At 40.7% G+C, this 22,323-nt stretch overlaps 2 protein-coding genes across 3 annotated transcripts in view; both read right to left on the reverse strand.

Annotated features, from left to right (window-relative positions):
* Nucleotides 1-404: 404 nt before the first annotated feature.
* Nucleotides 405-14,723, reverse strand: LOC127595428 (DNA (cytosine-5)-methyltransferase 3B-like). The gene is made up of 18 exons (XM_052056923.1): nt 14,647-14,723; nt 13,410-13,572; nt 12,342-12,404; nt 10,396-10,512; nt 9,989-10,066; nt 9,495-9,863; nt 9,106-9,150; nt 8,928-9,007; nt 7,359-7,471; nt 7,104-7,287; nt 6,231-6,315; nt 5,319-5,464; nt 4,578-4,668; nt 4,337-4,485; nt 4,179-4,264; nt 2,690-2,759; nt 2,173-2,294; nt 405-2,056 (listed from the first exon to the last, which is right to left on the reverse strand). Exons 1-18 carry the CDS (start codon nt 14,647-14,649, stop codon nt 1,843-1,845), a joined length of 2,178 nt encoding a protein of 725 aa, XP_051912883.1. The 5' UTR covers nt 14,650-14,723; the 3' UTR covers nt 405-1,842.
* A 697-nt stretch (nt 14,724-15,420) lies between these two features.
* LOC127595425 (DNA (cytosine-5)-methyltransferase 3B-like) overlaps nt 15,421-22,323 on the reverse strand; it is a 28,292-nt gene continuing 21,389 nt past the window's right edge. Inside the window, exons 11-24 of one of the 2 annotated variants that reach the window (XM_052056912.1) lie at nt 21,545-21,589; nt 21,384-21,463; nt 21,047-21,159; nt 20,381-20,564; nt 20,007-20,091; nt 19,786-19,931; nt 19,590-19,680; nt 18,501-18,646; nt 17,590-17,675; nt 17,409-17,478; nt 17,217-17,335; nt 16,521-17,087; nt 15,853-16,309; nt 15,421-15,784 (exon numbers count right to left, since the gene is read on the reverse strand). In XM_052056912.1, coding sequence (XP_051912872.1) covers nt 16,946-17,087; nt 17,217-17,335; nt 17,409-17,478; nt 17,590-17,675; nt 18,501-18,646; nt 19,590-19,680; nt 19,786-19,931; nt 20,007-20,091; nt 20,381-20,564; nt 21,047-21,159; nt 21,384-21,463; nt 21,545-21,589 — 1,307 coding nt within the window. In that variant the 3' untranslated portion in view covers nt 15,421-15,784; nt 15,853-16,309; nt 16,521-16,945. Of the gene's footprint in view, nt 15,785-15,852; nt 16,310-16,520; nt 17,088-17,216; nt 17,336-17,408; nt 17,479-17,589; nt 17,676-18,500; nt 18,650-19,589; nt 19,681-19,785; nt 19,932-20,006; nt 20,092-20,380; nt 20,565-21,046; nt 21,160-21,383; nt 21,464-21,544; nt 21,590-22,323 lie in introns of both variants that reach the window. The other variant, XM_052056911.1, reaches the window with a different exon arrangement.

Here is a 22,323-nt window from a genome sequence, read left to right on the forward strand (position 1 = left end):
CCTCACAAGGGTCATAGGGGGTGCTGGAACCTATCCCAACCGTCTTCGGGCAGTAGGCAGGGGACACCCTGAACCGATTGCCAGCCAATCGCAGGGCACACAGAGACAAACCATCATCCACGTTCACACTCACATCGAGGGACAATTTAGAATGTTCAATCAGCCTGCCATGCATGTTTTCAGAATGTGGGAGGAAACCAACGTACCTGGAGAAAACCCACGGAGGCCCAGGGAGAACATGTAAAATCCACACAGGGAGGTCGGAGCTGGAATTGAACCCATTACCTCTGCACTATAATAATAATAATAATAATAATACATTTTATTTATAAGCGCCTTTTGCGTCGATCACCGGGCTGCCCACACATAAATTATCACCCCCCCCAAAAAAAACAAAAAACAAAACACAATGCCATTTATTTTGCATTTCAATGTTTGATTTGGGGCTTTTGTACAATCTTTGGGTGGACATAGAAAACATATGTATGTTTTTGCGACTCAAAACAAAATAAAAAATAAAGCACGTTAAAAACAACAAAACAACTCTACATTCAGGTTTCCTAACATCAGATACTTTAAATGCAAACTATAGGTTTGAGGTGCAACATGTCATGCTGACGGATGATTACATGTAGAAAAATACAATGATTTTAACAAAGGTAGGCGATTCACATAAATCCACAATCAAATGTCTCAGAAATGAATAAAATCCACCGACTTGAGTGGCCCATCCACAGTCCTGTCCTAAACACAATTGAGATTCTGTGGCATGATCCAACATTCCTCAAGAATTTCTGATTTGAAATATTTTAATAAGAGGAATGGTCCAGAATTACTCTTGATCAATGTGCAGCTCTGATCTGCAACAATAGAAAATGCTTGGTAGAGGTTATTCCTGCCCAAGGATGAGCAAACAATAAACAAATTCAAAGGTTTACCAAACTTTTCCCACTCTGCACAGTTAACATTTACTTGGTATGTTTAGGAAACACATCTAATTGTGAGTGTGGCATTAGTTAGAGCAGGCCATATCTTTAATATATTACAGAACACAATGGACAGGGTGTCCCCAAAAATGTATTTATGCTTTGACTGGCCAGTAATCGTATATTTCTCAGATTTTGTGTTAATTGATATAGATAACTCTAATGAGTTAAATTAAAGTGAATCACGCTGAATTTAAGAACATATAAAAGGCATAAATGAAAAAACATTTAGTAAGAAAAATGTGATTAGTGGGCAGTTAGAGTGAACACATTTTTGGGGCTGTATACAGCTCTAAGAAAAAGAAAGTGAACCGTTGGCGTTGATAACTGGTTGAACCTTCTTTAGCAGCAGTTACCTCAAACATTTTGTTTTGTAATCACACAGGAAAAAAGAAAAGGCAAAACCAGTGAGTCTGTTTTGAAAAGGCCGATGGCTTTTACCAACACTTCCATGAATCTTGTCACATTAAATAGAGTCTAGGTCGACTGACTCCTGACTCCGATTAGCGCTTGGAAAAATCAGGGTTCATATATTTTCTCCACCCTGTACTGTCATGTTTACATTGCATACACATTTTGTTCAGTAAAAACATAGACCCAGTTGTTTGTGTGCCATTAGTTGAAGAACGTTTTGACGGCCCATATTTGTGACATAGATGAAAATCAGATGAAGCTTTCTGACTAATTCATGCAGAAATCTAAGCTGTTCCAAAGGGTTCACATATTTGTACTAGTTGTCGCAATTTTATGTATGTATAAATATACATTTGTGAACTGACAAAACTGCAGGAAAGAATACGTGAAAAAAAATCCACATGATTCCCTTTTTCTTTTTTTTTAAAGAAACGTTCTCTTCCTAGCTGAGCTGCTGCATCAGTAGAGGGATGGATGTAGCGGTGGCTGGGCTGGGCATAATGGAGGGGGAGAGCTCCTCGCAGGCAAAGTAGTCCTTGAGTGGGGCAAAGAGGTGCCGGATGACGGGAACACTCCAAGCCTTGCCCAGTACCTTCTGCCTCTGCTGCCGGTTCATGTTCCTCACGTCGGTGTAATGTTTCGGAAAGCCAAAGATCCTGACAATGGGTCACAGGTGAAAACTTTAGTCAGAATGTTGCCCGCATGCATTTATTCACCCAATTTTTGCAAGCACATGCGTGCGCGCACACACACACACACACAAAGTTTGTACTTTTCAAGTTCGGTAACCCAAAGGTTGTCTTCTTTGCTTTGGTAGAGTACTGGAAGTAGCGAGACATTTTTGCCTTGCTTCAGTGAGTTTGGATTGGTGGTGATGGTTCTTACTTTGGTGACCTGCGAGGGGACCCAAAAAACAACAGCTCCGTTAACTTGGCGCGCTAGCTAACCCATAGTTGGTCCAGCATGAACTACACTTCATGTTCGTTACGCATTTCATTGCGAAAACAAAGTCACAGACAAGACAAGACCGGTGTGGGACCGTGATTAAATGTGAATTGTTATAATGTTAGTACAGCTAACTCATGCAAGTACCAACTAAGAGGCTGTTGTGCAAAGAGGAATTTGTCACTGTGCTAGGTTGTATGAGTTCACATACTGTAGGTGGCTTACTCGCAACTCTGACATGTGTCAGTCATCTACAACATTTTTAACAAACGTTTGAGTCACTGTGTGACTGATGATAGCAGTAAAGCCGCCCAATAAAGCATGGTGTGTGTGGAGTCACTGACCCTGGCTTCCCTGCCAATCTCCAAACAGTCTTGCAGGCTCAATTTGTCACTCTGAGATGCTGCAATGGGTCTGGGAGAAAAAACACCACTCAAATGCAATGACAAAAGATAAAATGATACGTATAAATATTATGATGCTCTTCCAGTGGTCATGGATTGCACACATCCTCAATCCAACTATTCTTTTCAAAAATGCCATATGAGAGTAATGTTTTCTGATAGGAAGTAAAATATTTTATCAAACAAAAATCTGAATATTCAGATTTTTAAATTATTTTTTCAGAGCAGACAAATTGGGTTCTAAAGATTATTGTAAAGTCCTTATTTTTCCTACATGAGTGTCATCATATTGTGAGAATAAAGTTGTATTTTTTAAGAAAATCAATTGTAATACTACACGGGCAGTCATATTTTTCCAGAAGGAAATTCATAATATTACAGGGAAAAAAAATGAGATTCTCCTCAAAAGAAATCAAATTGCAATATTTGTATTTTTAGAGGAAAAACATGCATTATTACATTATGTTGGATCTATTTTTAATGTCAAAATTGCATTAAAAATTTTTTTCAAAGAAAAACATTTTTAAAATCATGGCAAAGTTGTAATAAGATTTACGTTGAATTGTTTCAAAACATAATATAAGAATAGAATGTAGTTTCCTCAAAACTCATATACTTTTCTCAAAAAGTTGGAAAGTGGTAAAAAAGCAAAAGCTTAAATTTTCTGCAAAAAAAACAAACAAACCCAAAACTAAACAAAAAACAAATGTTGCAATATTATGACATGATCAAAATGTTGTTTGAATCTATCTGTACAACTATCCTTTTTTAGAGCGTTGTCTGAATAAAGCCAGTAAAGTTTTGAGAATAAAGCGTCAAGAGAATCAAAGGTATGTTTTCAAGAAAAAAATTGTAATACTACAAAATTAAAGTTGTATTTTTTTTCAACAAGCTGTATTATTACTATCATTATTATTATTAAGATTATGCAGCACAGCGGACAACCGGTTAGCACGTCCGCCTCGGTACAGAGGTCCGAGTTTTGATTATGTGTGGGGTTTGCATGTTCGCTCCAAGCCTGTGTGGGTTTTCTCCAAATACTCTGGTTTCCTCCCACATTCCAAAAACATGCCCGGAAATTGATTGATCACTTTAGATTGTTCTTCTATGTAATTGTGAGTGTGAATGGACATTTTATTTATATGTGACCTGCGATTGGCTGCCCAAAGACAGCTGGGATAGGCTCCAGCACGCCCACTATTCTTGTGAGTATCAGCAGACTAGAAAATGGATGGATGGATGTTTTTTTAAAGAAATAATAATAAAGTCTTTTTTTCCCCCCCAATAATAAAATTTGAGGTGGAGGGTGATTGGTTGCAAAGAAAGTTGTCATATTACAAGCACAGTACAAGATTAAAAACAAACTCTTTAGGACAATGAGATTATCAATATGTTTCTTCAGCACGAGTATGTGAGTCATGTTAGTGACCTGCTCATCCCCGGAATATTCCCCCAGAAGTAACGCGCTCTGTGGGCTGGGCTCACTTTAACAGCATCCACCAGAACCGGGTTGCACTGTCAATCAAGAGAGTGTCAGTGAGCCATTATGAAGGGAGGGAGAACGGATGACAGGGTGAGAAGAGGAACCTCAAGGAACCGGCAGATGTTGACTTTGTCATGTATGTTCATGAAGACGACATTCTCAAAGAGCCAGAAGAACGGCCGGTGGTCTTCTTCTTTGGGCTTAAGCAGCTGAAGGATGCGGTAGAAGTCGAAGAAGAGCCTGCCTGAACCCTCTGAGGAAGGAAATGCATGCAGTTCAGATGCCAGTGATGTTATTCATCTCCGAAAGAAATCATCAATAACTCTGGCCTCTTAATTAACAGACCGTAGAGTCCTTTTCTGATGGGGTTCACGATGGAAAGGTCGTTACAGGGGCTTCCACCAATCAGCAAGTCAAAAGGACCCAATTTCTCCACCTAGAAGGGGAAAAAAGTGGATTTGGATGTAACTGAATCCAAATTTTTTTCATTCATTCATTTTCCGATCCGCTTATCCTCACTAGGGTTGTGGGGGGTGCTGGAGCCTATTCCAGCTGTCTTCGGGCAGTAGGTGGGGGGACACCTGAACCGTTGCTGAACCGGTTGCTAGCCAATCGCAGTGAATCCAATTTGATGCTTTTATTTTTTATAGCATTGTTTGTGTATATGTAGTTGCTGTGGACTGTTATTCGCATTCACCTCTGTTGCCAGTAGGTACTGTCGTACACATTATGCATATAACGTGGTGTACCAGTAGTATTCTGTTCATACATCATTATGATGGTGTTCATTTCACTTTCATCTGTATTTATTTTCATGGTAAATACAATGCTGCTGACTATTCTCGCTCCTGTTCACATTTCCTGATCAATTTTAGAGTGTTTCAAAAAATCAAAGTCATGTGATTTCCAAGCGGTCCTTGGATCCTTTAATTTTTCTGCAGCCTCTGTCACCCCTGATCTGCTAATGACATGGGTGGGATACTTCCAAGTTAAGTGGAAGCATTGACACTTCAAGCAAAGTGGGCTGAGTGTATGTCCGTGTGTGTGTGTGTGTGTGTGTGTGTGTGTGCGCGCGAGTGCTCGTACAAGTTTCTTGTCGATGCAACGGGTGTCACCAACATGGACGATCTTCCCATCGTGGTTGACGAGCCCAACTGCGATGGAATCCTCACAAATCTCTGAGGCGACATATGTGCGGATCTTAAAGCCGAGGTCCTTCAACACCTGGTATCCTGCGACAGGATGAGCCCATGTTAAGATACTGGGCAACTCGCAATTCGGCGGTTGTTAATATATTCCCACTTGGTCTGAAAACTCCACACTGAGCACACAAACAGGCGTAAACAGCAAAGGTGCTAATACTTTTTGCTTTGCTTTTTGTGGAGTTTTTTCTTTTGCACTACTGTATATCTCAATGATCATAATTAATCACCGCAACATATCTTTTTGTTCCACATTGCCTTCGCTCCTCGTTTTAATACAATCAATATAATGTCATCTAGTACCATGATTCATATGTGAATGTGTCAAGATCAGGTGCGAACCAGTTAACATGTTCAAACCAACACTACAAAATGTGAGCTTGTTGACAAGCTATTTACTGTATTATTTAGAATTGTTGTTGCATTGTCATGTTTGCACCCATTACTATTACCAATTATCACTTGTCATTCACACCTGAAACATATTCACACACTATACTGAAACATGTTCAGGTCCAATAATGAAACATGCTTACACCTGACAATGAAGCATATTTACAACTGATGTTGAAAAATAATCAACTCTGATCCCGAAAGATGCTCACATGATGAAACATGGTCATACCTGATACTTGTCACACTCAAGACCCAGTTCTGAAACATACTCTGAAACATACTCACATTTGAGACTGAAACGTAATCACCTCAGATAGTGACATATGTTCAAAAGATAGACTAAAACATATCTCATACTGAATAAAATTGACATGGTTTTAGAACGTGTGGATGTGCTGACCTGTTGCAATGCCGTCGAAAAGTGAGAGAACTCGGATGGGTCTTCGTAGGTTAGTGGGGATGGACGGGTAAACGCGGTGTGGCTCCTATAGTGAGAGATGACAGATGACAAAATGGAAAAATGTTTTGAATACTGCACTCTATCATTCCTTAATTCCCAAGCATATTTAATTGTATTGTATCCTAATTAATGTATCTGAAATCGTGAATATTTGCATCATAATTAATTCTCTGGACACCTCAAGTGCGGCATATTTACGTCAAATTATATGGTCTGTACACTTAGATTGGTGCATAATTAAGTCATATCTATCATATATATCACCTCGCAGCATTAGTTTAGTAAAAAGCAAAACAATGATTGTAAAATCAATATAAAAGTGTGTGCACAGGGTGCCAGTTGAGGAATCAGAGGATGGTCAGGTTTCTGGTAGCCAGTTCGCGCGCGTGGCATCATCCAATCAAGGCTCAGATTCAGGTTTGCGCAGTCTGGTTTTTATGGGAGCTTCACAGTCCAGTAAATTTTTGCAGACAGAATTAAAGCCATTGCAAAGTTCTTTAACTGATGCAGTAGAGCACTCATTATCTGGATTAAAAAATTCTGAAAAATGTGCAGCCGTGGAAGGGTTAATTATGCGACTACTACGCACAGGAGCGCACGGATTTGGTCCAGTGCAACAGAGGGCAATTTAAAACTAGACAGGCAAATGCTGACACTTTGAAACGCAGAGGTACATCATCACCAGCCTGACATACACATTCCAAGTAGGAGCCATGTCAATGTGCATGTGGACTGCAAATTATGCTCTGGAAACCTCCGGATGCAATAATTAGTGACGAAAAATGGGACAAAGGATGTTAAGCCAAAACTCACAAACTCCATGGCGCTGTTGTTGGCAAAGAACTGCTGGACGCGAATGCTCCAGTCCTCTCTGGGAAGGAGGGCGCGGTGAGTTTGGTGGTCCTGACACATATAGCAGATCCACGGGTCCACATGCTTGAGCGAGTCAAAGGTCCCACGGCCCACCAAGATGTTGAGGCAGTCATTGCAGTAAGATCTTGGACAACAGGCAATATAGTTGTTGGTGAGTGGTCTTGAAGGGCGGCAAAAGAAAACACGCAAACGGACCTGCAGCAGCCGCTATTTCCGCACAGAATGACCTCCAGGCCATAGCAGCAGATGGTGCAGTAGGACTGATAGCCATCTTCGTCGTAGCGATACAAGGTCTCTGTGAAGTTGTCCTGCAGCAAAGCATTGTGAGATTGTGAAGGAGAAAGGGTGCAGATTCTTCTGAGTTTAGGAATCAAATCTCACCTAAAGCTTTCTGTCTTTATATTCGTAACGTGCTTTTGTTTGTTTTTCATCCCACCTTATCTTAATTGAAGACGAAATGGTATGTGTGTGTCAATGTGAACGGTAAATCTTGGTCGCAGATACCTTATTTATCGAAGTATTAGACGCTCTGGAGTAGTTGCACTATCCATCCATCTATTTTCTAATTCACTTATCCTCACAAGGGTCGGGGTGTACTGGAGCCTACTGTCATCGGGGAGTAGGCGCGTTTATCCTGAACTGGTTGACAGCCAATCGCAGGGCACACATAGATGAAAAACCATCCATGCTCACACTCACAGCAAGGGACAATTTAAAGTGTTCCATTAACCTGCCATGCATGTTTTGGAATGTGGGAGGAAACTGGGGTTCCCGGAGAAAACCCACACAGGCACGCAGACAACATGCAAACTCCACGTAGGAAAGCCAGAGCCGGAATCGAACCCTGCACCTCTGCCCTGTAAGGCGGACGTGTTAACCAGTTGTCCACCGTACCGCGAAAAAAATGCATCATGAAGAAGAAAAAATCTCACACTGGGCTGTAAGTCACGTTCTTGGGGCAACATTTATTTGACAAAAACCGGGACCAGAAAGAGTATATGTTAGGCTGGACTGGCACCCAAAATCCCTGTTATCTAATCGTAATGATGGATGGATGCAAAGGAGTTCCGCTTGGATTTAAAACTTTTATTTTTGAACAATGGGAATGTTTTTCATTTCATTTCAGTTTAAAATGGCTTACCTAACGTGAAGGTAGTGGGACTGCACAAAAGGTATTTGCCAACTGCTTACTACATTTCTTCCCCTACTTTCTATTGATGTTTGGCAAATACTTTTGGTGCATTACTACCACCTTTACGTTAAGGTAAGTCACTTTAAGAGACACTTTTCCGTCGTTCGAAATGGAAGTTTCAAAACCAATCGGAATTCGATCACTGTAGTCAAGGCAATTGGGGAACCGGGTTTTTGGGTGCCAGTCCAAGCTCTGATTTTAACTCTTTTATTCCCCATGATGTTTAAATATGGCTTGAAAAAACACTCTGGCCACCTACCCATGACATATTTTTATGTCTTTTGCGTTTTTTGAGTCATGGTGTCCAGAAGGGTCTGACGCAGCCTTTGACTAAGGATCAGGATTGTCTTCATGGTAAATCATTTAAAAATCTGGCCAATAGAGTAAGTTCCTTGACAGTGGCTGGTGACCAGTACAGAGTCTACCCCGCCTCTCGCCCTGAGTCAGCTGGCTCACCCAAGTGTTGCTATCTGACTCGGTCTATGATGGACGAAAATACTGTACATAACAACTGCCCCACATTGAGTTTCTTGTCCCATTATTTGGCAACTAGGCTGGGTGAGCCTTCTTACTTTGCACCTCAAGCAGAGACCTCCTTTGAAGAGCGGGTGGAAGATCTCCACGTTGTCACTCCCGCAACACAGACAGAAGCCTGCGGATGCAATGACATCATTTCAATGCATGGCGCTGAAAATGATACCAGATTGCTGATGGGAGTTTTTGACGCTTTTCTTGATCGAACACACAAACCTTCAATGTCTAGTTTCATGTTCACGATCCTCATAATCATCTCCTCTGCACACACAAAGATTTTTTTTATTTTAGCAACGTGTAAATGAGACGGCAAGAAACACTAAATCACTAAACTTAAAGTTCATCAAAAGTGGGGCACCCCTTAATTGTATAGTGTTATTAGAGCTATTTTACTTGATAATCCAGTAAACATACAATTAAATATATAAGTAAATGATCAAATTTAAAAACCCTTTTCTAGCTAATGAAATGAAATTAAAAACCAATTTATAATATCATGTTAATAAGAGTCAAACTGTTTTTAAATAAAAATATTGTTAAAAAAAGTATAGGTTCACATTGAACGAGTAATTTGTAATTTGTACTGTGAATGAAGCCAATCTCACCTCGGCGTGTCTGGTTGGGCTGAGTGTAGGTAACGCTGTTGGATGGGATGATCTTATTGTACACTCTCGTTAATGACTTCCTCTTGTGCATATGGTCAGGCGAGTTGTTGACGTCCAATGCCATGCCCGGTGGAATGTTAACATCCTTCGACCGCCTCCGCCCACCTTTGCCTTTCTCACACTCGTCTTTGTCCTCCTTCCCCCAGTCTCCTGAATCGGTTGTGGATCTTTTCCTGGTGCTGTGTTTCTTGCGTTTCCGCTTGGCGATGCTCCGCGGGGTCTGTGACGGTGTACTGGTGGAGATGTTGGTCTCTCCCTTTATAACTTTCTTATTTATTACTTTTTCGATGACTTCTGATTTGATCACACCTTCATGAGAAGCAACATGACAGCACTTAGTAAAAATAACTTGCCCAGTGATTGTTTAAGTACAAGTGACTCTTCAATTGCGGATAACACATTGGATGAGAGGTGAGCGCATCTATCTCCCTTACAGTTCTGAAGTTCCGGCTTTGAATCTTGGCTCCCGCCTTCTTGAGTGGAGTTTGTATCTTGCAAGGTAGTCCAGGTTCCTGCCACATTCCCAAAATATGTATCAGGTTCACTAAAATTGAAAATTGTAGATTTGTAGGTGTGAATTTGTATGGACACTTTTTTGTCTGTATGGGCCTGGTGATTGACCAACAGTTGAATAGGATCCAGCCCAGCTCAGACCCCAATCAGGAAAAGTGTGAGAGAAAATCAATGAATGAATATTTTATGGAAAACACATTTCACTTTAGCATTATGTAACAAGCAACATCCAAAAGTTAGGATCAACATAAGTGTTGCCATCGTTCATTTCTTCTTCTTTTTTGGTGAAAATATTAGGAAAAGATAAGAGACAAATGTCTGCTTGTACCATTCTCACAGGCCGCAGCGTCGGACATGTTGATGTCATCAACATCGTCATCTTTATCATCGTCACTGCTCAGCACGTAGATTAACTCTGCCGGAGATCCATTTGAAGCTGGAACAACTGCAAATACACATGAGCTGCGGTACTACTCATGACATTTGATGTTTCACCATTTCTGTTCAAGAGGATGTAAATGTGACATTGTCATTCTTTGTATAGACCTTTTAAAAATATTTTTACTGCTCTGTTCAGCTATATCCAAAATGGATTTGGGCAGGGGTCCCCAACCTTTTTTTTGAGTCATGGACCAGTTAAGACAGGTAGATGCTGTTCACAGCACCACTTTTTTATCATTTCTTTTAAATTGCCAGTCTTAAAGCACTGGTGGTGACAACAAAGAAAATTAAAGAGTAATTGAACATTTTATTTACATTTTTCGCATTCCTTTCAAACATTCATTCATCTTCCGAACCGCTTGATCCTCACAGGGATCGCAGGGGGTGCTGGCTATCCCAGCTAACTTCAGGCAGTAGGCGGGGGATACCCTGAACCGGTTGCCAGCCAATCGCATGGAACACAGAGACTAACAACCTTCCACGTTCACACTCACACCGAGGGACAATTTAGAGTGTTCAGTCAGCCTGCCATGCATGTTTTTTGGGGAAATGTGGGAGGAAACCGGAGTAACCGGAGAAAACCCACACAGACCCGGGGGAGAACATGCAAACTCCACACAGGGAGGCCGGAGCTGAAATTGAACCTCTGCACTGTGAGGTTGACGCGCTAACCACTGGATCACCGGGCGATCGCCTTTCAAACAGTTTTATTCAATAGGACAACAAATGGATAAAATAAAACCGTAAACTAGATGACATGATGGAATGCTACTTTCATCCGGTGGTTGCTGGCCAGTTATTTTGACTAAACTGCTGATGTTTACGTGATCAGGTTGTGCCAACTCTGCTCGCATTTTCATGCTGTCCACTTGGTCACTTGGGTGCTACTTGTTCAAACAACTCAACAGGTTTCTAGTACAGTATTGTCTTGCTTTTGACGACATGCCATGCACAACAGCTTCCTCCCATCCACGTCGTATTCGAGATACTGCCAGGGGAGGAACTTCTTTTGAGAAAATAGCTTCATCTTTGGAAGTAATAGCCGCACACCACCTGCGCGATTACCGGTACATATACGTTTTGTCAATTTGTGACTAATTTGTAGTCCTTACTTTCTGTGTACTGCTTTTCTTCTTTCATGTATTGGCGATTTCTGTTTATTTCAACTTGCAAACCAATGTTAGAATGGAGACTCAGATTAGTCAAACACATTTCTGCAACGTCTGATAGCTCGCTGCTGGTCGTATAATATCATGAATCTCGATCATATAACCTCTAGGCCTGTGAAGGGTAATTGATGGGTTGGGTGGTGTATTTGACTGATGGTCAGCAAAAACAAAACAGAGATCACGGTCTTGTTCGGTGCCAGTACGTGGACTGGTGGGTGGGGACCTCTGGTTTAGGATATTTTGCGATTCCTTAATTTAAAAAAAAATAGTAATTAAATGATAGCAGCGGAAACTGTGATAAATCAACTGAATATCGAAAATACCGGTAGCTAAAGTACAAGATATTGACAGCATCATTTCACCTCGCGAAAACTTGATTTATGATATCTGAATAAAGACATCTAGATACATTTCATTTTGGTGAAATAAAACAATGAAAGGAGCTGCTTTCATCGTTTGTTGGCTGTGACCGCTCCTATGCCAATGCAGCCCTCCCTTCCGCCAGACTGTGCTCGTCTATGAAATTAACGACATAGTAACAAAAGCATTTGTGCAAGTCACCTGTATGGGCGTGTTGAGCACGGGCTTATTTGCATGAAAACTCAACTCAACTTTGCAAAACAATCATGACGGAATGAACGGATGTGGAAGTACTAGGTCTTACTTTTTGACTGGAAACGTTCCCCAATCCGAAATTGTGTGACCATGTCTGTCACGTCAATCACATCTAAAAACAAATCAGGCAAAAATGAACACAGGGCCAAGTTAGTTTGATTATTGCCATGGAGTTCTCATACCACAATGGAAAGGAAAAAAAAAACATACTCTGAGAAAAAGACAATATATTAAGGCAAAAGAAATTTAAAAAATAAATGAATAATTGGGATAGTTTTCTACATCTTATCTTAAAAGATTAGTTACTTTTTCGGTAAAAAACATTTATTTTATCAGACTAAAGTAATCTCTTATTTTTCTATAATGTCTTGATATTGCACAATAAAGATGTATTTTTTCGATAGAAAAATGTTTACTACTGCAAAATGAGTCACATTTCTCCAGAAAAAGTCTTAATACAACAAGATTTAAGAAGTATTTTTCTCAAGAATTGTCTGAAAATTACAAGATTAAAATCATTTTGTAGAGGAAGAGATGAAAGCCACGTGTTAACCAACCCCCCCAAAAATCACAATCCCCAAAGACTGAGATTTTATATTTTCTGAAAAAAAGTGGCAATTACAGTACAAGATCAAAGCGTGATTTTTTTCTAGAATGTCTCAATCGTTCATGAAGAAAGATTCTAGAAAAAAGTGCTTCCTAATACAAGATCTGTCATATAGAAATTGTCTAGAAAAAAATCTTATTTGGCTAAAGCTGTACTTTAAGAAAAGTTATAACATATAGGTACTGATTATTTTAATCATTATTGAGGAAATAAAGTTATGTTTGATCCGAATAAAGTCCTTTGATTACTACATTAATCTCATATTTTTAAAAATCTATTTTTCAAGAGAGTCATCATATTACAAAATTGGTCATATTTTGCCCAGAAAAATATTAATAATTCAATATTAAAATGTATGATTATTATTTGGTAAGATTCCATTGCCCCCCCCCCCCCCCCGCCCCCCAAATTTGACTTGATGTCAAAACTATTACTGGTACTTTTTCCAGGTTGCATAATTATTTGTTTGCTTTCCAGTGTGGCCCCAACACCGCTTGAATAGTGCCCCACCAGATGAATGGTCTGTGTAGCCTGAGGAATCTGAATCACACAAGTCCCATATAACATCTTCATCCTGTTTTTGTTTGGTCTTGACCAGCAGTTGATGTGCTCGAGGTAACGTTTTGGATGGCTTGTCTCGATTGTCTGACAGAGCCCAAGTACCCGTGAGAACCTTCAAACAGGAAAACATAGAATTAAAAGCAGTGATAAGAGGGGCCCTATCCTTTCTTTCATATGTCCATCCTCACTGAACTGCATATTTATTATTTGTTATTATATTGAGTACAGTATATTCCCATAAATATTCTCAAAGCTTTTGGTGTGGGACAAAACGCTGAGGACATAATGTCAAGGTACCGTAGAAAGACAGATAAAGAATTAAATAAAGTTTTTTTTCGTGGGGACGTTAACTTGAGCAAGCTAACTCGCTCGCTAATGTCTGAGGACACGGAGGACTTTTTGTATTTGGCACCATTAACCACCAACCGCAATGCATCACGGGATAGTTAGCAGCCAACGCAGGAATAGACTATGCAGGAATTTTAATGTTGGTTCCAAAAACGGACTTCAAAATACGTAATAAATACAATATATCAAATAAATAAAGAAAATGGCATTATTATCGGATTATTACAATCGTTCAACGCAGGCAGACATAAAATACATTCTTCGGAGTTGACGACCGAAAGTGGTGGTTTCTTGACCAATCACATTGGCGCAGGGAGCAACATAACCAATAGAATCAATGAGATTCGCGCATTTTCTTTAAACTGATTTGGAGTCAGATTAAATTCGCGTTTACGAACAATGTGAAGTACTCAAACCAAACTCAAGTCAGCTGACGCTGATGTCCACACCAAAAGGCAACATGGCGAAAAGCAATCCAATGAAAGACTATCGATCCAAACAATACCGCAAAACAAGGTGGATAACTAAGACACGAGATGCTTCATAACGAAATGTGGCACCGACGTTCGGAATCATCTCGAAAATCAATCCGAATTTGTAGTAGATTAAGTAAAATTGTGGACAATAGTACAAGTCACTCAAAGAAATGAATTTACTCCCATTCACGTGAACGTTTATCTTCGGCAAAAAGTTATTCAGTTACGCAACTCAAAACTCAAATTGGCAATGTGCGAGTATCAGGTTAATTTACCTAAACTTCTGTTTTGTAGTGCATTGTATAAAATGTGGTAATTCAAGGTTGAACAAATATTAAGAAAAAGCACGTTGGTGGACTCACCATGGTGACTTCCCTCTGCGTGGACTGGACATTTAAACCAGCGCAAAACTGAGGGACCTCAGGGCCACTTTCCCTCAAACAATGACCCCCACCCCGGCCCCGACGCCCCCACCCCCTCTCCCCGCTGAGCCCACTACCTGTATTAACCTCTATACCCCCAATTTAAAAAAAAACGGTACACGTCACCAAAAACGTGCGAGAACGCCCACAGCGGCTAGTTGTGGAGTAGCTACGCGTATGTTAACATGCTAGTTGTAATAATAACGAATGAGAACCCTTTGGAACTACTTGTGTCTCCCTGTATAATTTGGGTGCAAAAACGATCTGATCTTTGTCTAAGTCACAAGAATGGACGAACACAGTTTTCTATGTCAAATATCACACATAAAATAATCCATGTTGGACTGATCATCTCGTAAACATCACGTGCCAGATAAATAAAGTCTGAAATTCTAACATTTAAGTTTCAAACAAGTTTCTGGAGCAAAAATCAAGCAAGTCACGTCCCCACTGAATTCAGGAAAAGTAGGATTTGAAGTAAGGATAAGTGGAAGTCTGGAGTTTATACTTTCTCATAACCCCTTTGGAGCATGTGATAATCTTCTTATGCTTTGCCAAAATTTCATTTTTCTTTATATGTATTTTCTTCCTTGACCGACACATAGAAAACTGTTTATTTTCAATTTCCATTTTAATTTGAACATTACCTGATTTTCATGTTCGAATTAAAGACAATCATTTCGATTGGCTTTATTCATGACAATAGGACAGGACTGCTTTAAATCAGCCAAAACTGCCTTTTATTGAATACAAACTCTACAGAAGATTTCAAAAAATATACAGTACTTTTCTACTAACAGTTTAAATGAATGTTTAAAAAAGTATCAAAAATAAGCTAACTTGTTTAATGCTAGCAATGAAGTCCTAAAATGCAAAAACCTTCTTAGTTGTAATTTTGTTAAATGAAAGGATAAAAAACCTTTGAGACATGATAACTCTATTGATGAAAATGCAATAAAACTGGTGTCAGTTTTTAAACAATACACACTCAAAAAGAGCAGGTTCAAACATACAACAGGAATATTTTTATGAGTGAAACATGTAAACAGTTCTCTTTTAGTCCCTTAAGAAAAAAAAACTAAACACACACACACACACACACACACACACACACACACACACACACACACACACACACACACACACACACACACACACACACACGGAGTAGAACTTTTTTGTGTGTTGTCATTGTGAAAACAATGTTCCAAACGTTCCAGTGATTAAAGACAATAGAAAGAAAAGAGATTTCTTTGAGGTAAAATAAGTTTGGTTTTAGTGACAGCCACAACACACCCAAAAGAAAACAAAAAAAAAAAAACAACACATGTTCCGTTATGACACTTGGAACAATTACAGTAGCACTAAAAATACAAAATCTTAAGCTTTGACAACTTTAAAGTCGTCAGTGCTTGTCGGCACAGAATACTGCGTGTTTTTGTCGACAACATTACAGTAAACAGATTCGCTTCAAGATACTTCCCAAACAATAAGGACCTTTCGAAAATTGGGGTAAAAAATACACCAAGATTCACCCAATCATTTTGTTGTTCTTTTTGTTTGCATTCGCTTATTTCAAGTATTGTTACCATAGAGCAGGGGTCTCAAACTTAGTTCCTGGAGCCCCGCTGTCCCGCATGTTTTCCAAGTCTCCCTGTTGCAACACACCTGATTCAAATGAACAGATTCAACGTCAGGCTTCCGCAGAGCTTGCTGATGATCTGATCATTTGAATCAGCTGTGTTGCAACAGGGAGACTTGGAAAACATCCAGGACAGTGGCCCTCCAGGAACTAAGTTTGAGACCCCTGCCACCTTTCAGGAAGATGAAGCTAACTTTTAAACACGATAACCATACCAAAAAATAAAACACGTATGTCTATCAACTCTTCATTTAAAAAAAAAAACTATCAGACTGTCTTCTATAATAAAGAGAACAAAAAGTAAATCAAGACCAGCTAAAATGTGAACTGAAAAAAAAAGAGAAGAAAACCCTCAATCTCACTACCTTCCTTTGCTATCAATTCTTCCTAAAGAGTTCTCACAAAAAAACTCCTTCCAAAGCCTCGCTATTAACTACAAAAAGTGAAACAAAGCCATACTGGCCAAGGAAAAGGGACGGCAATACCAACATAGTCCCTCCAGACTAAAAATGACCTGGCCTCAGTTTGATGATCACAGGTTATTGTGGTGTAAATTTGCTGGTGACGTAGGATCTTTGTGCTGGTTAGTGGTGGCATCTAGTCACAGGCAAAGAAGTCTTTGAGGGGTGCGAAAAGATGCCGGATGACAGGGACGCTCCAGGACCGGCCTAGGAGTTTCTGCCGAGCACCTCTTCCCATGTTGGACACGTCTGTGTAGTGGACTGGGAAGCCAAAAATCCTGAAAGCGTTTTTGTCAAAGTTACAACTTAAATCGTGGCTCCCCGAAGGTGCCAAAACTGAAGATTAGGATGCTAGAATGCAACTGTCAATCAAATCTATGATCTGCTCTGATTGACCGTGTGGTTACCTCTCCAACTCAGTGCACCATAAAATGTCCTCCTTTCCGTTCATCAAGACTGGGAAGTGTTGGTCCTTTCCCTGTTTGATGGAGTTGGAGCGTGTGGTGATGGTGCGAACCTTACCAAACTGAAAAAGATTACGTTTTGTTTGTATTTAAAAAAAAAAAAGGAAAAAAGGCTCACATCTGCGATTCACTCACTTTAGCAACTCGTCCGTGTTCCAGGCAGTCCTGAAGCTCAAGCTTGTCCATTCCAGATGCACACAAAGGTCTGAAATGGAAAACACTCATGTCATTGTAATTATTATACGGTATGTACCGGTCCTGTATTCTTGCAGAATGTGTATATGGCCCAAAGCGGGTTTAGAGCCTTATTTCACACCTGTTCATACCCGGCAGGTTTCCCCAAAAGTATCGAGCCCGATGGGCTGCAGAGACCTCAATGGCATCAATCATCACGGGGTTACACTGCAACCAACGCAAAGAATATATTTCTAATGAGCAACTCAAATGAGCGAAAACAAAAAAATAATGATATGCATTACTTTCTTTGAAGAATACAAAGTGTTTGCAGTGGTGACCGCTATTGTCTATTTCAAGGACACAGCTGGTGTCAACTGGCTTTGGTGATGGTGGAATCTCAGAACTAGGGATGAGTGGTGTCTATTCCCAGGTGAGGTCTGTTTGCTGGTTTAAAATGGTGTCTATAAACTGGTGACAAGCGATATCGATTACCGGTACTTGGGGACGTTTGGAGTGTGATGTGATGGGTGGTGTCTCGTAGCTGTGTGGCCTTTATTTGTAGGTGATGGGGGGTATCAATATGTTTGTAATAGTGGTGTCTACTTGCTGCTGCTGGTGGGGAAAGAAACAGTTTGCCTTCTGAAATGAGTATTGAACTTTTATGTACTGGGGGTCATGTGTGACGTCTATTTCCAACTCAGGGGACGTTCCATTACATGGTGAATGGTGTTGAGAAGATAATTGGTTGATAAGAAGTACTGTTGATGTGCTACTGACAAGTGGTGTCTATTTGCTGATAACGGGAGTGTGTATTTTTGGCCAGATCTTGTCTATGTCCTGGTGCCAAGGTGGCGTCTATTTACTGGGTGTGGCCTCAATTTGTTGATGGTAGAATATTGATATGCTCTTGGTGTTGGTGTCTTTTTCATGGTGACAACTGGTGTCCATTTGCTGGCACTCAGTGTCAAACCTTTGAATTATGTTGATTTCATGACAAAAATTCAACCATAGAAAAAAAAGGACATGTTAGGAGACCATCAAGCCTCTCACCTCCAGATATCGTGAGATATCCCGCTTGTCGTTGACACCCATGGCGACCACGTTCTCGAACATCCAGAAAAATGGACGATTCTCTCCTTCTTTGGGCTTGGCCTCGCTGAGCAGGCGGTAAAATTCAAAGAACAACCTCCCTGTGCCTTCTGGAGTGACAAAACCTCATGATAAGAAGCTCACTGTCACATCAACGCACCATAATGACATTATGTTTCCCTTTCTAGAGTGAACAACCACTTGCACATTTTTGGGGGGGTGACACTTATTCACCATTATTTGATGAAAAAAAACCCGCATGTTTGCTGTTTTGTGCAACCCAAAGTGTATGAAAGTGAAACCCAAAATATACTTTTGATTTTCTTCCAAGTAGTTTAGTTTGCCTGTCTTCATTAACATTTATTTCTCAACTCAATTTTATTTAAAAACTACCACATCTGCATACCAAGAGCTGTACATAAACTGACAATCAGACATACAGAAATAAAAACAGTTAAAAAAAAATTTAAAACATAAACACAACAAAACACAAAAAGAATGCCAAGTCTCATAGTGAATCGAAAGCCAAAAAATAAAAATGTGTTTTAGGATGAGTTTAAAAGATGTAAAATGCCAAAAGGTGACCTCAATTACTTTCAGTTTGTGTCACGTGTTTGTGAGCACATGACACAAACTGAAAGTCATCGTTTGTCCATGTCTGATAGCATGCGCTAGCATGCTATTTTGGCTAGTGGAATACTCACTAATATGACAGTTGAGCCTCATGTGAAGGTGGTTTGTTTGTTTTGACTAACTCAATACATTAGTTGTTCTCATTGGTTTTTACCAATACCAATATGTTATTTAACTTCACATCTTGCCACTCTAAATATTTGAATTCCCGGAGACATAATCCAACTTGCTTTGTGAAATCCTCTGCTTTGCCGCCATTTTGAGGCATCTCTAGGCAATTACAAATGCCTTTTCCGTGGGACATCAATTACTCGCATATTTTTTGCTGTTTGCAGCATGTCCCTCCCTTAGCCATCAAAGAGCAGGGGTTCACTGTACCTCAAATGCACCTTATTCACATCATATTTCTGGACTTACCAAAGAGGCCCTTCCTGGCTGGGTTGACAATAGACAGGTCGTTACATGGACTTCCTCCTATCACCAAATCGAATGGCCCCCATTCCTGAATCTGAGGAAGAGAAGCAGCACCGTGTAAAAAGAATGGAGAAACAGTTTTAAAGAAGTCCATTGTGGCGTCATAGAACAATAACACTGTCAACATTTTGGCCCTCACGTTTTTCCTGGTGATGTCCCGAACATCGTGCACGTATTGGATCTTTCCTTCGTGTCGGACCACGCCGACAGAGATGGAATCCTCACACACCTCGGATGCCACGTATTGGTCCACCTTAAAACCCAGATCTCTTAGGACCAGGTAGCCTGCAAGCAGTAATACACAATTAATGTGAAGAGCTTATTATGCTTTTTTGTAGCGCTCTCCTGTCCCTGACTTACCGGTGGCGATGCCGTCAAACAGTGAGAGGACTCGGATTGGTCGCCTCTGTTCTGCTGGGACTGCCGGATAAATCTTTGGGGTCTCCTGGAAGGAGAGTAAAAAATTTAATAAGTGATCCTGCTTCATATATACCAGGGGTCTCAAACGTAATTTATGTGGATGTTGCTGGAGATAGAATCTAGGCCACATCAAAATGTTGACAATGGTGACAGGTACTGTCTATTTCCTAGTAAAGGTTGACGTCAATTTCATGGTATCATGGTTTCTGTTTGCTGCGACCAGGGAATGCCTATTTTTTGTGACATTTGTATCTACTTTAGGTGCTCGTGATGGGTGTTGTCTGTTTGCTGGTATGAGCTGAAATTCAACTCACAAACTCCTGTCCGTTGTCATTGCCAAAGAACTCCTGCAGTTTGACGCTCCAGTCGTGGCGCCGCTTGAGGACGCCATATGGTAGCAGTGGCTGGCACATGTAGCAGCGCCAAGGGTCCAAGAAGCGCGCATTGTTCGAAGCCCCGTGGTGCACCAGAATGTCGAGACAGTCCACACAGAAACACCTGCAAGGGGGACACAGTAGAAGCTTCAACAATTAGTCCTATGTGCGTGTAATACGACAAATAAGCCTTATTCCCAGATTTATGACAGCAAATCTTTGCTTTGAGCTGCTTTTGACTGAATCCAGCATATGCCAAGCAAGCCATACAAATATGGAATAAAGATATAGGTAATGTTATGATGCTTGGACAAGTTGGGACTGGAAAAGAAATGCAGACGGTGCTTCTGAAAAGAACCGAGTGAAGCAAGCGGCACTGGAGATGAGTGCAGTTGACAAGGGCCACAACCTATCATTTTAAATTCTTCACCTCTTGCACTTACGATGAGGAGTGAAATGAATACAGCATGAACGTTAATAAATGTTTCGGTTTTAATTCAGAATAAAATGGACATGCTGGGTTTTGATTTCGATTAAGCCATTCGGAAAATGCCATGATGTCATTGTGTTGCCATCTGTGGGTGTGTGTGCGTGCGTGTGTGCAACCTGCAGCAGTTGGCGTTGCCGCACAGCAGAACTTCTCGGCCGCCGCAGCAGACGGTGCAGTAGGACTGGTAGCCGTCATCGTCATACATGTAGGACGTCTCCAAGTACACGTCCTGCACAGACGTCGACTGCTACATTAGCTTCACTTGACAGCTAGCTAACACAAGCTTTTTATACAGGGCATTGGAATCTTGCTCAACTGGGTGGAGGATATTGGAGTCCATCAATGTTGTTTGCCAAGAACTGAATGAGGATTTTAACTACTACATTAGCTTCCTGTTCCCCTGTGAGCTTGGCTGTTACTGTGTGGTTTGAGTGTTCTCTGTTGCACAGTTACCTTGCACGTTTGGCACAGGCCTCCTTCAAAGAGCGGGTGGAAGGTTGCTGCTCTCATCTTGCCACACGAGAGACAGAACTCTGACGCACACACGACCCAACCGCTCAATGAGCACCTTACTATACAGTTCAGAAAGTGTGTCAAGTGAGAGAATTGTTTACCTTCGATACTTCTTTTATTCTTCAGGACTTCATTGACCATTTGTTCTGGATGAAGAACAAACATTACGATGAGATGCTGTCAATTGCATAGCTGCACGTGAAAACTTGGGCTGGGCGACACGTCTTTTTAAAAAAAAGTCAGTTTTACTGCAGCAATTTTCTTTTTTCCCCCGCTGCATTGGATACAATTCCACACAAATAATATACCGTATTTTCACGACTATAAGGCGCCATTAAAAGTCTTAAATTTTCTCCAAAATGGACAGGACGCCTTATGGTGCGGAGCGTCTTTTGTATGCGCTGAGTTCCAAAATCTGAGTGACAGCCGACATGCTGTTTATATAGAGAAAAGGCGGAAGTGACTGTAGACAGGCATGCGGCAAAGAAGTTGGCCAATCAGTGAAGGGTGGGCGTGTATATATACATATATGGAGAGAGAGAGAGTGAGAGAGAGAGAGAGAGAGAGAGAGAGAGAGAGAGAGAGAGAGAGAGAGAAGGCAGACGTGAGAGAGGACAAGGCATGCGGGGGAGAAGTCGCCAATGAGTGAAGAGTGGGCGTGTAAGTGGACGCTAAAGGGACGCCCGAAGCAGGTACCAACACCTGTATAGAGTGTGGCTATGTGCATTGTTGCAAAACAACTTCGGTTTTGGTTTCTAAGAACCCCCGAAAATAAATTCTACAAGAGACACGCCTACGAAGCTCAGTTCAAACTTCAAGCCATCGGTTATGCTTTTGGCATGTGTGCCCATCTCACAGCAGCGGTGAAAAACCAAGTCAA

Source organism: Hippocampus zosterae, chromosome 2, assembly GCF_025434085.1.
Source record: "Hippocampus zosterae strain Florida chromosome 2, ASM2543408v3, whole genome shotgun sequence".
Classification (NCBI taxonomy): Eukaryota; Metazoa; Chordata; class Actinopteri; order Syngnathiformes; family Syngnathidae; genus Hippocampus; species Hippocampus zosterae.

Coding starts and splice junctions, on each gene's coding strand:
- LOC127595428 (XM_052056923.1), bottom strand. Junction 10,513..12,341: donor GGAACGTTTCCAGTCAAAAA/GTAAGACCTAGT, acceptor GTGTATTTGCAG/TTGTTCCAGCTTCAAATGGA. Junction 6,316..7,103: donor ACAACAGCGCCATGGAGTTT/GTGAGTTTTGGC, acceptor CTCTCACTATAG/GAGCCACACCGCGTTTACCC.